General features: G+C 40.9%; 1 protein-coding gene across 2 annotated transcripts in view; it reads right to left on the reverse strand.

The window, feature by feature from the left end:
- The window catches only part of C6H1orf21 (chromosome 6 C1orf21 homolog), a 130,689-nt gene that overhangs the window by 69,266 nt on the left and 43,646 nt on the right, over positions 1 to 17,777 (reverse strand). For both annotated transcript variants that reach the window (XM_075096782.1, XM_075096783.1), the window contains exon 2: positions 8,672 to 8,877. In XM_075096782.1, the coding sequence (XP_074952883.1) occupies positions 8,672 to 8,765 (94 nt within the window). In that variant the 5' untranslated portion in view covers positions 8,766 to 8,877. The remainder of the gene's footprint in view (positions 1 to 8,671; positions 8,878 to 17,777) is intronic.

Below are 17,777 nucleotides of genomic sequence, written 5' to 3' on the forward strand. Positions count from 1 at the left end.
CCCCCGAGTATGTAAAGATATACTCTTATCAACACTTCTGAACTAGTTTTCTTCACTGCTGGATCAGTGAAACTAGATGCTGAAAACCAATCTTGTTAAAAGTGGCAAGGTGTATTATTGGAGCCTACAAGAACCTTTCCATAACTTGAATGTCATCCCTAAGGACCACCAGACCAGCATTTCTCCACTTGCAAGTAAAAACAAAAGGGGGAGGAGTAGAAGAGAGAGCTAATTCAATCACAATCATTACATAAAGCTCACGATTAATGGACAGATGCTGTCAGGGCCCTGAGTGCACTCAGAGGCCATGACCAGCCTCACGAAACCCCCACTTGCATGTTCTGTCCATGGATCCAGGAGCTCTGTTTCAGCTGATGCTTGGGCCTTCAGGTCCTTGCCAGAGCAGGTCTGCCTGTCTCCAGTCCTGCCTCTGGTCCCACCTCCTGGAAGGACCTCAACCCCACATTGTAGGTATCTCCTCTCCTGAACAAAGCCCTCAGGCAAGCTCTGGCTTGTCCCCATCCCTGTCTCCAACCTCATCTCCTCCTGTTCCTCAATGCACTTCCTGGATGGACCCTGGACCTGGTTCATTGCTGTGCCTGCGACTGCTGATGGACCCTGTCACCAGCACCCATCTCTGGCCCACAGTGAGGGCACTGCAGGTGCTGGGGTCACCCTCAGCTCCCAGCTTATCCCCCTTCCCCCCCCCACTCCTGCTCCAGGAGAGATGCTGGCCTGTTACACCTTCTACAAAAGGCTCTTCTTATATTCTTTATATATCTCTCTACATATTTAATTGCTGGAGTGGGATTAAGACCTTGGCTTTGCTACTACTCTCTGAACAAACCCATAGCTCAGAACAGCTTCTTCCTTTTACTGCAAAAGCAGTACCTTTTTCAAGAGAGTTAAAAAGATAAGCCACTTCTATTCACAAAAGGTGAAAATGCACAGTTTTAATTCATGTGGAAACCACTTTCTTTGCACACATTGATCACAAATACATGACTAGACAAAACCTGAGGGTGAGGTTTGGTTTTGTTTTGATTTTTTTAAACCCTATTGCTTCCTTATGGGAATAAAATAGTAAATTATTGACTTACCAAGGGTGTTCTCAGAGTTACACAAATACATCATAAACCTGGATAACAAATGCAATTTTATTACTTAGATAAGAAGCAGGCTATCACCAAATTGTGTTGGAACACAGTGGATAAAACCAAAGATGTTAAACTAAAAAAAAAAAAACCAATTTCAACTGAATACAAAAAGTGAAGAAAAGTCCAGTGTAATTCTGGTAGATGCTGAGGCACTTCAGCCCTATGCTGCAATGTATTCATCTGCTTTTCTTTAGCTTTCAAGCACTGAAGCAAGATCTACTTTATAACATGAGCTGTTGAAATAATGAACAACATGAAATACTCTTTCAGGAGCTCAGTTGGAATTTGAATTTAAGCAGTGAAAATCTCCTCCTCTGAAACTCACTGTGATATTTAAAGCTTTGCACTCCTGAGACCAAGCTGGTCTCAGAAAGCGGATGCCTATGTGTCACTGACTTCCATGGACTTCAGATTAAGCACTGCATGGAAAGAGTGCCTGTGGTTGTAAACGAAAATGTCTTTTAAAAACGTTATTGTCTCAAAATATCCAGTATGGTGTTAGGACACTGCATGGTGCTGGTGCCCTTATGCATAATCACTACTGTCCCTAAAATGAGTAAGATCTGACATTGCAGAAGCATGTCAGGACAGCCAAGTGAGCTGGAGCAATTACTGTTTGAGTGCTAACCAGCTGACCAAAAGAGTCAACAAAATAAATGCTGCCAGGCAAAGATATCTGTGTGTTTGTGTGAAGCCTAGCGCGGCAAGACCTTCTGATCATGGCATGTGCACACAGTCAACTTGACAGAAATTATATTCCTTAAGCTATGGCTTTCCAGATATTTTCAGTTCAGTAAGGATAGCCACAAGAAAGAATCTCAGAAGAAAGAATTTCTCATTCTCAGTTTTAGCATCTTCTTCTGACATTTGAGGGGAAAGGAGAGGTAACAGAAAGGTGTTATTCACTGAAAACACTTCTAATATATTTTTCCCACTTTAAAGTTTATATGAAAGCTTCCCAACTTCAGAATTTCAAATGGCCAGAAGATGATCTGAAGAATTTTGTGCACAGAACAAGGCAGGTTTAGGAAGTTATCTCATACTAATTAAGCCAAACAGTCTTGCCAGGCCCACAGATATTTTGAAGTGTCCTGAGCAACAACTTGAGACTGAACTTTTGAATAAGATGATACTTCTAGGTCTGCCTATTGAGGAAAGAGCCTTCAAAGCAATCTAATCTCTACAAAGCTTTGGGCACAATATTTTTGGAGATGACAACATGCATTTAGGTAGAGATAAGTCATAGTCTCAAATTCCCCCCGCTATTCTCTTCTTGTATACAATGGGCATGTTTTAAAAGTTTTGATTATTTTAGCATCTTTTGGCTCTTACTTCAAATGCACATGGCATACGTCAAAACAAGTCAGAGCTCTGCTGTCTTGGGCAGAGACTGAGATACCCACATGGATGAGACAGAGTAAACACAAGGAAGGAAATAATTGATTACCACAAGGCAGGGATTAGCAGAAGTGAGACAAACCCATAAAACATATAGGAAGAAAGAAAACACCAACATGAGAAAACTCGCGATGAGTTGATAAAGATTTATGGGTTTTAAATGGTGGTATTGGTAAACAAGAAGCCAAGTAAACCTGCCTCCCTCCAGTTCAGTTATGGGCACTACAGAATGGTGTGTTTGGTTTTGGTGGCTAAGCTGAACTCTTTGATTTGCTGAGAAAAAGGAGTCCTCTCTGTAAGACTGGTTGCTGCTTTCCTGCCACCACAGACCGACTGCTACCATACAGGAAAAGTCAATACTTGCTGTAGTTAAACACTCTAACTTTCCTGCTTGGATTTTGAACTATGGCATTTTCAAAAGATTTGGGAAGAAGTATCAACACAGGAGAAAACTGTTGAAAAAAGAACAAGTGAGGAAGAGCAAAGCAGAGCAAAGCACATGCACGCCTGCAAGTGATCTGACATCAGGGCACAGGACACATCTTCTCCATGCTGTCCATCTCTAAAACAAGAGTGGGTCTGTAATACAAACAGGAAAGTTGTGAAGATGACTACAGTAGAAGTTGAGAAGCAATCGGATACTGTGTGTATCAATTGGTTTTCCAATCTCATTACAATACCTCAATGCTAAAGATCTCCTCTTCTAGCATTCTCCCAGCTGCTCTGAGATAAATTGGTTTATAAACTACTGTGCTTTGTGTTCAGCTTTATGTAGACTGGTTTAGCAATTGGAGCTGCTGTTAATAACAGAAATCCTATCCGGCAATTGCCACAAGGATATTCCCAGTTTGCCAGAAGATTCTTACCTGCCATGTTTATTCTCACTTTTGCAAAGCATGAAAGACATCCATATAAATGTCTGGATTAGCCTCTCAGATTAATAAACAGATTTTAAAATCATATTTTTTTTTCCCAAAAACAAATCACATTACCAGTTATTTTCTTACACAAAAAATTATGTCAACAACCTCCTCCCCAAGTGAACATTCCATGATTCTTTAAAAAGGCACCAGTGCAATTCATCTACAAGAGATGTTATATTAGTAAAACATGCTGAAATCAACAATGCTCAAGGCTCTATCATGGCATTTTGTTCTTCATTGGTATTTACATTATTATAGTTCTTATGTATTGCCCTGGAAATCAGCTTTGAAGTGGAATGATGAATAAATGAAGATTTATTATTACTATCCTTATTAGAGGGATTTTAAAGTCATTAGAGACCAACAAGACATAATAATCATATTATATTCAGTCTTCTCTAGAACATCCCCTTTGATAGGCCTGCTAACTCAATCATTTAAATATATATTACAGCAAATTGCAGTGTGCTTTCTACAGTTTGGGATAAGATGGAAATTCTTACGTTTTCAGTTAACCAGAACTTGTTCTGACAAAATTCATGGGTTTCATGGTGGGTTTCTTGGTTTTAAACACTGAAGTTTCAAATTTACAGCAAGCAGCTGACTCAATGTGTCTGCTCAATTGAAAAAAAAAAAAGTTAAAAGCTGGGGAGGAAATAAGGCACTGGAGCACAATCTTAACCTGCAGTGACTTTTAAAGTTAAAAAAAAAATCCTCACAGAAGTGATGATCTCTCAAATAGTCAACAGACTTGGCTTCAACCAACTACCACCAGGCAAGAAGGAACCTAAAGGCTCTGAGGAAGAACAGAAGCAGAATGGCACCACTCTGAGCAGTTCAGAAAATAGTCTCTGGATTCAAAAGGACATCGACAGTCAAGCAAAAACTACTGATTAGAAAAAAAATATCCAAACACTGTATACCTGGAAATTATCTCCTTTTTTTTCTAAAGAAGGGTGGGTGAAACCTAAGACAAACATCACAACCCCTTAAGAAAGCTTTGGAAATGTTATGTGGTCTTCTAGACAGGCCACCTTCTGAGGGCTTGGAGGGAGGCTGCAAAACAAGTATAAAGCTCACGGCATGCAAGCTGAGTGACAACAAAAAAGCAGAGGACAAAGGTGTAGCCCTGTTGGTGCTCGTAACTCCTGCATGGCTTCTTTGCCTGTTTCTCCCCTGAAAGGAAGAGGAAAAAGTGCTGAAGGACTAGAAGCGTGTTCATAGCAAAGGAATTCAAAGTTGGCAATGCAATAATGATGCTGTTCTGGCAACTTCTGCAACATGAACAGAGAATTGTTATCCAAGGCACAGGGAGCAAGAAGTTGCACAGGAATTACTGTGGCCCTTTCCACCCTTCCTTTACTCATGAAGTCCTGTACCATGAGCTTACCCCAAATGAGAAGCTTGGAGACACCACCATTTACACAGTTCCGAGGCCACCTCAATGTCTTCTTTAGTTCAGACAACTAAGGATTATTTTACTACATGTACAGCAGAGCTCTTTCATAGCAAAAATGCATGTTTAACTAAAACCAGATGGGTCTTCTCTCCTCCCCCCAGCACTCTCATTATAATTATAGCTTTTTTCCGTCAGTTACAAGAGGGAACCTTATAACCCCTGGCTATGACTAACAACCCCTTTCTTCTCTGCCCTCTGAAACTTCCATCATTATTCAACCTTGACAGCAGAGATGGTGTAGAGTAACCACTGGCTCTGTATCCCTGTAGGATAGCATGGGCAGTTCTTACTGCCCACCTGGAAAACAAGTGCAACAGTAATGATGACCATCTAGTTCATTCCTCAGCAACTCCACCTGCTACTTGTGGAGCTGCAATTATAGCAGGGGAGCAAAATAGGAAAGCTCTTGAGCACCAGAAAAGATGGAGCTCACAGAAATCACATGAACAACTGCACTTATTTGTGGAAAAAAGGGTGGTATGTGGGAAAGTGAAAGGTTTTTCAGCTATGTGGCTAATGCTTTCAACCACACACGACAAAAATCCCTAAGTGGCAAAAAAATCCCAGCAGCCTAAGGCAAAGGTAAGAGCAAACCTGCTAGAACCAAATAAAGTATCTTCATACCTTCCCTCACTCAAAATGACCTATTTAATGCAAAAGCAAGATAGAAAATACAGTCCTTACTGTTGACTCTTTCTGCCTGCAACTTGTCTGGGGATGGTGTTCAAGTAAGAAAGAATACTATTTTCATCTCAGGTGTTAGGCAAACAGCGAGGGGCAATATACTGTAAGCCACATCTTTCGGATCACACCAGCTGCCCAGGGAAGGCAGCACTGAGGTTTCTTCCTTTAATTCTGTCATTGCTGTTCCAAGTCCTCCAGGATCTTCTCCACTTGTGAAACACCTGAGGCAACATGGACTACTACAACTACAAAGCTCGTACTTGCTAGTTTTGCATGGGTGCTTTATGTCAGATTAGTCCCTAGATGTGAACACTGCGAGTGTTCATCATCACTTATGGATACTAATATTCTCAGGATGTTATCAATGCTATCACTAACTACGTCAGCCACCTTCCAATGCCACTTGTTCTCTCTGTTTCTTTTACTTTGCTGCCTCCTTCCCCAATACCTCTTACCAATTGCCTCTAATTCCCTTTCCATTACCTTCTTGCTCCTCATGAGCCATCTGATTTCCCTGCCACTTACCTTGGTTTTGCTCTGCCTAGTCATTCTGCAGTTAATTTTCAACCCCTATGGGCTGCAGAGATACTTTGCTCTTGGCCGCTGCCTGGATGAGACACCTCTGTCCCCTCCCAGCAACAAGCAAGGAAACATTCAGCAGCTTTTGGCACCTGGAACTGGACAGGGAAACACATGACAGAAGTGCTGCAGTACTTTTTAAACTTTGTTGACTCTGTGGATCCTCCTGTATCTCTGGGAACTTATTCTGCTACGATTTGTCCCCCTAGCTGAGATCGACTGTTCAAATCTAGCATGACTACACTCTCTCCTCGTAGGGAGTTGATGATGACAGCCCTCTGATACAGCACTGACTTCCTCCTTGATGACTTAAGGAATAACTCCTAAGAATATGTTACATGGAATTAATTTGGGACTAACAACATGAAAGTTTAATAGAAAATGAAGTGGGCAGAATAGTCTGAGCTTTCAAATCTGACTTGTAACAAACAATGCAATTACCACTAGGATTTCCAAGATGGAAGAAGGGGGAGCAGGAATTGTTAGTGTTCAGTCTCCTATGAAAGAGCTCTAGGTATTTGGCAAGCCCAAAAGACTTAAGAAGGACAATAAATACGATGTTAAGGTATATTTTTCTTGCCTCCCTTTTTTTATCAAAAAAATTGTGTTCAGGAACTACACAAGGCACTGGACGTGGGAAGCATGTGGCTTCCTGCTTCTGGGCATCTAAGCATCCCGTTGATCATTTCCAAGTCCGAAAAGGACAGCAGTAAAGCCACGTACACTCCAGCTCACCTTTCGCATACACCCAATTCCTGATCTGGAGGCTGTCCCTCAGCAGCAAGGGAAAACATGGCTTTTATACTCATTCTAGTTACCATTCAACAAGTCGTTTAAGTCCCAACTCTTCGCTAAAAAAGGATCCATCATTTAACTGGATCTTTAGCAATGACAAAGTGCATACATAAATTAAAATATGTGCCAGAAAATGGTTAACAGCAGGTAGTATTCCTGATATTAGTAGGCTTCTGTAAAAGAGGGAACAATAAACAGCCCTCAAATTGATCCCAGAATAGCTAAATGGTACTGCTGACACCAGTCCAGCTCTATAAAGTGGGGGCCCTTTAAAATCCCTTTGGTCTTCTTGATTTTCTGCCTCCAGAAGTTACTTTAGGTTTCTTGTCTTTATATGATCTTTGGCTCACAGCATGCAGTTAAACAAAACAAACAAACAACAACAAAAAAACACACCACAAAAAAAGCTGACACACATATTGCCAAAAATTGCTCCCTCACTAAAGATGAGCTAAAATATAAACTGAAATTCCTTTGAGAAACTAATACAGTTTTTGTTCATGACAGCACTTAAAGCCTATTTTAAATAAAAGCAACATACTGAACTCACCATTCCAAAACCAGAATATCTTGGGTTAGTGAAGGAGCACACACAGAGTAAAATAACCCATCATTTAGGCCTGAAGTTTGCTGAACTACTTTCTCTTCAGATTACGCCTCTAGGTATTGTTACTTTGGGATCAACTGTTGGGAGCAAGCTAGCCCCCAGAAAGGCTGAAAAAGCAAAATATCATTGCTTTTGAAATTAAAGGGAGATATTTTTTGCTGCTAGATGCGTCATTCCCACTTCTACGTAAACAATTGCTATAAAAACCACCAGAGAAGAGAAGTTTGGCATACTTGGTAGCAATGAGCCTATTTTAAGAATAACAATACCAAGTTAGCGTATTCACTGCTGACTTAACTTTCAGACAGATATCTGGGCAGATCTAGAAATCTCATTTCTGAACTGCCTTCCAGAGAATTCCTAACATTTAAAAAACTGAATTTTTGTTTAGAACATTATCTAAAAAACACTTAGCATATATTAGCAGAATTGTGGGGGGTGGGGGAATAATGAAGCTGACTATACAGTTTATCTTATACAACTTCTCTGACACACAAGTGTCTGTGATAATACCTGGATCATAGACCAGTCTTCCCACACAGTGAAACAGATGTTTTCATCCCACATTCAGAGCTTCCCCATACCAACGAATACCACACAGAAGGTTATTTCTAGTTTCATTGTACCTTCAAATCCTGTTTGCTATAGGATTTCAGAACTCATGCTTTATTGCTTTACAGGTCAACAGTACTGAGGAATTATCTTTCTTACTGAACAGATTTTTATTTTTAGGAAACAAGTCAACTATTTTGGTACCTAATGACAAACATATATAAAGGCTTGTATATAGAGGGGGGCTGTGCAACTCATTGTCTTTGAACTATTCCACAGTTCACAGAGTTAAAGACAGTGCAGTACTGTACATCACTTAGAACGTTAATTTTCCACTAAGGATTTCACCCCAACTTCTGTTTCAGGTGCCATGGAACTGTCCCTTGGAGGGGCCAACTGCAGTACCATCATGATTTATTTTAACATGCATTTTCCTGTGTGAAAGGTTAAGGCTCCCACATACACCTTCCAGAACATTCATGATGTTGGGAGAAAGATGAAATCCTGCAACACTTACCACCAAACACATCTCCGTTCTGATAGTTTTTCCCCTTCTGAGTTTCCTCTTCGTTTTGAACAGTAGAAACATGCTTGGCGGAGGCACAGCCCATAGCTTCATTCAGACAGCTCCAGCCGGACCGAACCACAAATCATGTCTAGAGACGCATGCTCGTTGTTTGAAAAATAATCCACCTTCCTGCGTGGTTGTCAAGTCACTTTTACCTAAAAATGGCAAGAGAGAGACAAAAATATTGACAAAAGGTAACCTCTAAATGTATGGCTTTAAGAAGACAAGTAATGGGGTTTGTGAAGAGAAATACAAGAGCATAGGCTGTCTGCATCATCTTAGGTTGTTAAAACTGTATTCAATAAACATCTGATATAGGTAGATCATGATATAGATAGACCAATCCTGCCTTGGAACAGGGACTCAAAGTCTCCTCCAGCCCTATTCTTTGATCTGGGACTTGAAGAAAGCAACACGCACACAGATATGTTTCCCAGAGAACGCAGCAATATCTGCTCCTCATGTTCCTTTTACCAATCTACCCATCAAGCCAGATTTCTTACAAAGCATTTTAGTGATTAAGAGCTGCTAATTGCAAGCGTTCAGACAAAACACCCCCCCTAAATTAATTAAAGATCTTAAGTTAATAGATGTGAAAGGCAATAGCCAGCTGTATTATCCTTTTCTCTATGTGGTCATTACTCTACTGGATTCATAAAACCTCCACCACTCAAAAAGGCAACTAGCCCCATTTTAAGATGCAGTAACACTCTCTGAACAATCCAGATGTCACATAAAACAAACGGGGGAAGAAAAAGCTAGTTTATAGCTGCAATATTTTATATTTAAAAAAACATAATTAAACCCACAAACTTTAATGACCAAATGGTTCCACACTCAAAGAAAGCCAACTTCAAAGTTGGGCGAGATGACCTGGCTTGCCTTTCCACCAGCCAAATCTTTTGGAAGAGGCGAGCTAGAGGAAAATGAGAACCCCTTTTTGCTGACTTGTTTAGTTCAGCTATAGCATAAGATCATACACACAACTGCTTAACTCATTACTTCTGGGTATTTACTTAAAAGGATGTGGCTCATTTTATTCCAAGCTGACCACAAGAATTCGATCAATCACAGCAGAAGGGTGCTTTTTACCTAGGATATAGCAGTATCCATCCCACCAGAAATGTATAACCCCAAAGAAAATCTTTTGAGTTTTATTTCCCTGTGAGCTCAGCACAAACAGCACACCTGCCCATGCTGAGGCAGCACCGTAACACATCAGGACATGGTTTATGTGGCCTCCACAGTTGCCCTCGGAGGGTTTTCCCTGCCTGTCCCCAAAGTCACAGAAACGAGGATTTGACCAGCTGGGCCAAGAGCAATTCTGCTTCTGCCACTGCATCCGCAGGTTCCCTGACGGGTGGCTTTTACCGTGCAAGGGGGAGGACTCTGGATGCAGAACCACCTCTCACTTCTACTCACAGACCAGCTTCCATCTTACATCTTGCTCTGCACAGAATAGTGCTTTTCTCCATTTAACGAGGCTTTTCACTCAAAGTGTACAACATATATATGCTCAATCGCTGTTCTAAGCAGCTAACCCTCCCAGTCACACCTCTACATGCATTTTTCTTTATGTTCAGTATATTCCCCAACATGTTTTCTCCTTTTTTCCTTCCTCTTATATATATTCACACTTGAGCATAAATTTCTAATTACCCTATCCCTCTCTTCTCCCTTAGTTGCAGCTAAGTACTCACCTGAAAACACAGCATTTTAAACCAGGCATTCATGCTGGTAGTGGAAGGCAGCAAGCAGATCCCCCTTGAGCTATTTTTTTACTTTTTTTTTTTTTAAAGAAAACTTGAGTTTTGCAGCAAAAATCAGTATTAAGCTAGGGAAACTTTCTGCTTCCTCAAGCAATCTCCAAGGCTATTCTTTAAACTGTTTTAATCTCTCAGCTTGTCAGATGTATAGACAAAGCTATAGCCGTGCTAAGAAACAAACAGCTCACAAGATCTGTCTGTGCACATCCGAGCAGTCAATACCAAGAACAGGCTACCCTAATTACACTGCAACACATCATAAATACCAATATGCTCATTTTATGTAAACTATATTAGTTGTTCTTAAGTTTTTGCAATGCAGTGAGGGTCACAGCTGACAATTTGTCTTCACGTGTGTCCAAAAGGCATGACAGCCTGCATTAAGAAAACAGGTCTTCGTCTCACTGTTGGGGCAGGAAACAAGGATCCATAACGATTTCAAGCATCAGCCACGCTGTGCCTGCTTAGGAGGTACAGCAAGCCACACAAAGGTGTGGGCAACGGCAGAGAAATAGCAGGCTGAGAAGAGGAACTGCTAACTGGACTGGAAATGAAATGTGGACTAATTTTCTTAGAGGATGCAAGTTTGCTTAAAGATAATAGCTTTTAACAGACCAGCTGAAACAAATGGGGGGCGGAAAGCAATCAACTTTTTTGCCACAGAGCCTGTTTCACATTTCAAAGAAAAGCCAGAGCCTCCAGGTAAGCAGAACGTGACAACAGTAACTTCAATTTCCAATTTAAAATAACCCATTATATTATCCAAGGGAAAGTGATGTGGCCAACTATGGGGCAAAGAGCAAGGGGAGACCCAATGCAGCCCCAGAAAAGACAAGGAGGTGGGACTGCATGTGGGACCACTAACAGGCTGTACATGAGTGAAATCACTGCACAGTGCAAACCCAGCATCTGTGTCACAGAACAGCCGAACTGCACCTACAGAATTACCTGTTGAATGAATTATGCTGTTACCTTATTAAACTGTTTTTCCTCTTTCTTTTTTTTTTTCCTTCGGTCTCTCAGCAGGCACTACTTACAAAAGGGAAATAGCTGCTTAGTAATAAAAAACAAATTTATTTCGTAACAGATCAGCAGGTTGGTTTTTGGGAGGGGATTTTTTGTGAAGCCTTATACACAGCCAACATGCAGCAAAACACATTGCTCTTCAGCTTGCTGGTCCTGGGTGACGGGACCATCACCATCAATGATTAAGTATTTCGCAAAGAGACGCAGAATGTGAATGCAGAAGGATAAAGCTCTTTGGGGGAGGGAAGATAAAAATATCCACAGTCAAATCTGTCCTGCAGTACCTTGGAAGCACACACCAACCGTACTAAAAATATGGTCACGTTCAAAGGCATGCTGTGATTAAAGGAAACAAACAGGAATACAAGAACTGGAACTTTAACCTTTTACGTTAAAAGACAGTAATCACAGCAGCATCTGAAAAAAACTACACAACTAATACTTTGATTATGAAGGCAATTTCTCCTGGTGCCAATAAATTGGGCTGAGAAAGCTACTCCAAAATGACCTCCAAGGTAAGTCCAACACACATTTCCAGGCACGCTTCTTGGACTACTGCAAACACAGTGCAGCAAGACAGACAACACAGATAACTAACACAACCTAGAATTAGCCGAGGATTTAAAAACAAAACCAAAAAAAGAGTGAGAGAAAAGCAGCATTAATATTACAAGAGACGAAATCTGAGATACACAACACCATAATGGTCTCCAGCCTTACGCTGCCCCCAGCCTCGGGGAAACCTCTCTTGCCCGAGTACCGAAGCCCAGTGATGAGGTTCAAGTATCACTCAGAAATGAGGTCTGGTCCTCATTCAGTGGGATGCCTGTAGCGCGTTTTGAGGATGTGAAACACAGTACTTCAAATGCCAGCAGAACAACACATCCGTTCCACCTCCTCCCCCACTTTTGCACAAATATAATTTTCCCTTTTGTCTTCCTGAGCATTTTAGGGCATACAGGCTTTTAGAAGCCAAAAATAAAAAGAATAAGAAAACCTCAAACCATTTGCAGTTCATGTTCACCACCCACCATCATTAATTATCAAGATTTGAGAAGCAATTTACAAGCTCCAATCTGCAAAATGCTAGTGAGAAAAATCTCTCAGGCAGATCAAAAGTGTCTATATCACCCCCAAATTAAATGCGGCAGGTTTAAGACTAACATTTTATGTGCAGGTCAAAAGACGACTATAGACACTCTCAGATGCTGTACTTTATACCTCAAGTTTTTTTTAAGCTAGAAACAGGGGAGCTCAATTCTTAGAATAGAAATTGCCTTTGGAAACCTTAAGCAAGTCTGTCTCTTGGTTTTTTTTTTGTTTTTGTTTTTTTTTGTTTTTTTTGTTTTTTTGACTCATGTCTTTTACCAGCTCTTTCAACACTTCATTAATCCACTCATCATCCCTTCACCTCTTATTTTTGACAGTCGCACCCAAGGCTGCATCCTTGCCAAAACACATTTTGCTTCCACAGCTGAAAACCAAACACTTAATAGCAAATGGAGGTTCTCCAGTGTTTTACAACAAATTTACGTTAATTCTATTACCACAGGTGTATTTGTTTTCATCTTTATTGCATTGAGATAACCAATCTTTCATCTTCTTCAGGCTGCAGATACATCTAAAAGTTTCCTTCCATGTTGACCATACAGGAAATCAGGTTAAAATTTCACAAAGCTCAAGAGATCAAAGCAATGAATTTCATGCAAGCAAAAAAAAAAACCCCTAAGCTACAAAGAAAAACCACGTGGCTTTTCCTATAATACAATCTAGTCCAGGCAGAACCCAAGGATTTAACTTAGTGTTATTAATTACATTATATATTACATATTTTATTTTATATATTAATTATATTATAGAATTATTATTTTTTTTTTTTTTTAAGAATCCCAGGTTGGAAGGGACCTCAGGGATCATCTAGTCCAACCTTTCTAGGAAGAGCACAGTCTAAACAAGATGGCCCAGCACCCTGTCCAGACGACACCTGAAGGTGTCCAACGTGGCCGAGTCAACCACTTCCCTGGGGAGATTATTCCAATTGGTGACTGTTCTCACTTTTCCCCCCACCAAAAGAAGAAAGCAGTAATGTCTTCTGAATTTGCCCACCATGAGGGTCAATGGAAGTTAGCACCTGGGAGTCCCCACTGTGATACCCTTCTTCCTCAGTTACCCTCCACCACCTCTGCAAGAAAAGATTACTTTTGGGGTTTTATTTCAACTGCCAAAAGGCATTTTTGAGCCAGAAAGATGGAGCTTTGGTCTTTGAAGTGTACCAATGGCCTAAGGAGGGGAGGGGGGAAAAAAAAGATTAAAAAGTTATGTATCATAACCTCTCTTTCTTCTTCTTCAAATTATTCAAACCAGCACTGCTGGTGAATAGCATAGTTATATTGAAAATTAACCCACTGACTTGCAAGGTGAACAGCGCAAGGTTACAGCAGAACCAGAGTGGCAAACACTCCGGAATAATGCCTTGCAGTGGCAGAAGGGGAAAAAGAAAAGTCAACGTGAGTGGTGATGCTCTGTTCTTTTGAACCCACAGGCAGAACACACTTCTCTCCGCCTGTTGGTACTAACAGCCATTAAATTAAGCATTTTCTCCCCATATATGAATTGTTTGTCTCCATGATGCAAAATTTCTTTGTTTATTACCACATTTCAGCATCCTATTGGAAACATGTTGTTCTGGCCAGTTGGGCAAACGCAGCAGTAATCTCACTGAAAGGGAAAAGAATAAGTGCAGTGCAATAAAATCAATAATGCACAAGGAAACGCAGACAAAGCGCACCATGGTTTTATAGCATTTTACTCAAACTGCACTAAAAATACCATCAACAAACTAAGGCAGCCCAGTTACTCAGTCAAATGGTGGAACTGCCATTTGCATGTATCTTCTATTGAGAAGCCATGCTCAGCAGAAGTAGTATTTTGAGCATTCACTTTTCAAAGAGCAAACAATACTGCAATTTAACAGCTAAAAAGACCTGAAAGAAAAAACGCAGAAGCTCGTCTACCTGGCTTTTCCCAGCAGGGGGACCTTGGTTTGAATTAACACTACAAATTCGTATCATCAGGTTATTTATCAGCACACTTTGCCCTGCTGAGGCTTATCTTACCTTTATCATCAGCAAAATTAGCCTCTTCTTTTCTTTTCTTTTGTTTGCAATCAGCATTTCTGCTGACCCAATGTATGTTTTTTGATTTATTAAAGCAACAAGTGATTTCCAAATAGAATAGCTCTCTCAACAGCAACACAATACATCCAGGGAGCATTTTCTCTTTATTCAGACTCATAAGGAGCAATAGCACCAGCGAGTCCTTGGGAAAAGAATCCCTAGGATATTTACAAAATACAAATGAGGACGAGAAGGAGAATTACATTGCAATCATCATCTTCGTTCACACAGGGTGGAGTTAAAGTAACACCAGTGTGAAAAGCCCAGCAACCCAGGAGCAAGATATGTCAATCACAGGCCCTACCGTTTTTGCTGTTTCCAAAGAAAATTAATTAAATTGTATTCTGTTGGGTTTTTTTTTAAAAAAAAAAAAAAAACACCTCACATACATTAAGATTAATGATAGGAAGATTACCACCACAGTTACAGAATGTAGTTCTAGCATCTAATTATTTTTTTCCCCCTTTCCAGGAGAATTAATAGACAAAATATTGAAGACAGATGAGACTTTACAAGATTATGGGTTGGCAATACTGTAGGGTTTTTTTTCCTTGCACACAAAGGAAAAACACACTAAAGATGGTATGTTTCTGGTGAGAAAGCAAAACTTTCATTCAACATATTTCACCTACACAGCCTCTTTCAAACCAGTAGCGGTGCCACAGCTTCTCTTTACCATAGTAGGTGGTGTTACTCAACCAGAATTTCCAAAGAATCAGGGCATTTATCCTACATACTTTCTCTCTGCAGAAAAAAAACAAGCACTTCATTAAAAATAAGATTACATGACAATAAACTGAGAACACCTTAAATATTTCCTGCACCTATATAAGCAAGTGCTGTAGCTGTTACAAGGACATTACAGAATTACAGTAGAGACTTCCACAACACACAAAACGTTCAGATGCGTGTTTGCCACCAAACACATTTCAGAGCTAGTTTCAGATTGGTGGGTCACTACAGTATCTCAGTCCATTGCCCAGTACTTCTCTTTTGGGTCACGGTGACCGCTAGATGATTGAAAACCCAACAGAAACCAGTATGAGAGACCCAATTGAAGGCAACAAGACCCTTTCCAGTGACTTGAGGTCACTTCCTAAAACTCAAATTTCATGGAAGAAAGATTGTTTTGTGATTTACTTCAAAGAGGATTTTGGAAATGTAGTGCTGGTGATCGCAGCCCAGCCAGGCACACTGGTGCGATGGGAGATACTAGACAGGACTACAGAAAAACCAGGCTCAATTCTCCTTGACACATGACTTTCCTGTATAGCTAAGCCTAATCTCCAGCACTTACTGTAATGGGTAGCGTGCCAAGTACCTCTAAAGTATAAAGAAAACAAACAGTAAGCTTTCCTATTTAACTTTATTTCTGTCTTCATGGTTTAAGAGCAAGATATGGTTTACTGAGCAAGGCACTGTAAAAAGCCCTGAGGTACATGAACAGCGATTTATACAATATTTTGTACACATCTAAGTACAAGTCTGAGCATCATCTCCCTTTTTGAGAACTCACTCCCCTTGCTTTGCCTTACTGAAAATAATTTAAAGATGCAACCATTACACCCAGCCAATCAAACCCATGATTTAGAATTAGACTAAAATAAAATTATGTAGTAGCTGTATCCGCACCATCAACAAAACCATTTGCTTTGGAGGAAAACCTTGAGAGATAGTTACCACATCATGAAAAAGCATCTTTGTCCTCCTAAATTCCTCCTGCCCTCTTCCCACCAGCGATGGGGAATGCACCTCTAGATGTAAACACTGACTTGGGCCTAGAGTCAAACTCTTTTTACAACTGCCCCTCTCCCAAAAAAGCAGTGGCTCAACAAGTCTCTCCTAAAAGTGCCAAGCACATACTTCTTTATTTCAACAGAAAAGCATCAAGTATCTAATATCACACATTGGTGGTATCAGACTTGGAGGTCTAATCCTTATTCTTTGTTCTCCCACACTTTTATTTCCTTCCCAAACTAGTCTTTCTTGTATGCCACCACGATCATGCCAATAATGAGAGAGATGGGTCTAAGAGATGCCTCCAGCCGTGCAAGATGCAACCTCCCCATCCTGTGCGGCCATGATGAGCATCTTTCAAAACTCAGCAAGAGCACCTTTTGCATTATCATATCACAAAACCAGCACAGGTATGCTCCCCAGGAAAGGGACTTGAAGACTCCTGGAGAGCTGGAGTGCATGCAGGAGTCGCCGTCCCTGCTCTTGAGCCCATCGAACCTCAGCGCCATGTACCCAAGGTGGTGTTGGCAGCGCAATGTGATGCTGAAAGAGCAGAGATTAATTCTTCCTCTCTGATACTGGGGTGCAGCACCTCTTGTTACAGCAAAACTCCTTTGAGACCTAAGACTAAAAGCACACCAAAAGCATCAGTGCTGTGCCACCTGGCTCTGTTGGGCAGGGGGAGGGTGGCTGACCTACCGCCTGCTGCTGCAGCAAGGAGGCAGTGAAACTGCCCCATCGTGACAAGGAGGACTGGGGCAGGGTGTATCAGAACAAGACTGGTCTTACACAAGATGAAATGTTGGCACTGAGGGAAGGGGGCTGATGATTTAGTCTCCTATGACCAAGTCCATTTAATCCCCCCGCATATTTCAACTGTACTCCATACCTACAAATAACCAGTGCATCTACAGCCAAAACAACCCAAAGCTAAATAAAAATTGCCAATCCAACTTGCACAATCCAAAAGCAACAAGATGACCTTCGAGGCTTATTTTGGCTGCCATGGAAATGCAGGGTCTCCTAGACACTAAGATTTGGAAATGTCTCAGTATGTTAACGAGTCAGTGAGACAAGAGATGTTGGATGGAAGCACCAATTATTGAACACCTGAGGTGCACAGCAACACACAGGTCTCATGAAGTCCTTCCAAACAAGCTGGGCAAATGTCCATCAGTGCTGGAGCACCCTCTCAAGTACATCATCAAACAAATCTTGCCATTAATGGAAAATGGCAACTTTGATACTTCTAAGCGGTCTTGTTTCAGAAAAAGTGAAAAAATAGTTCCCGTGGACTTGTGTGCATTTTTTTGTAAGCACAAAGATTCCTAATGCAATTACCTGTAACTG

The sequence above is a fragment of the Phalacrocorax aristotelis genome, chromosome 6 (genome assembly GCF_949628215.1).
Source record: "Phalacrocorax aristotelis chromosome 6, bGulAri2.1, whole genome shotgun sequence".
NCBI classification, from domain to species: Eukaryota; Metazoa; Chordata; class Aves; order Suliformes; family Phalacrocoracidae; genus Phalacrocorax; species Phalacrocorax aristotelis.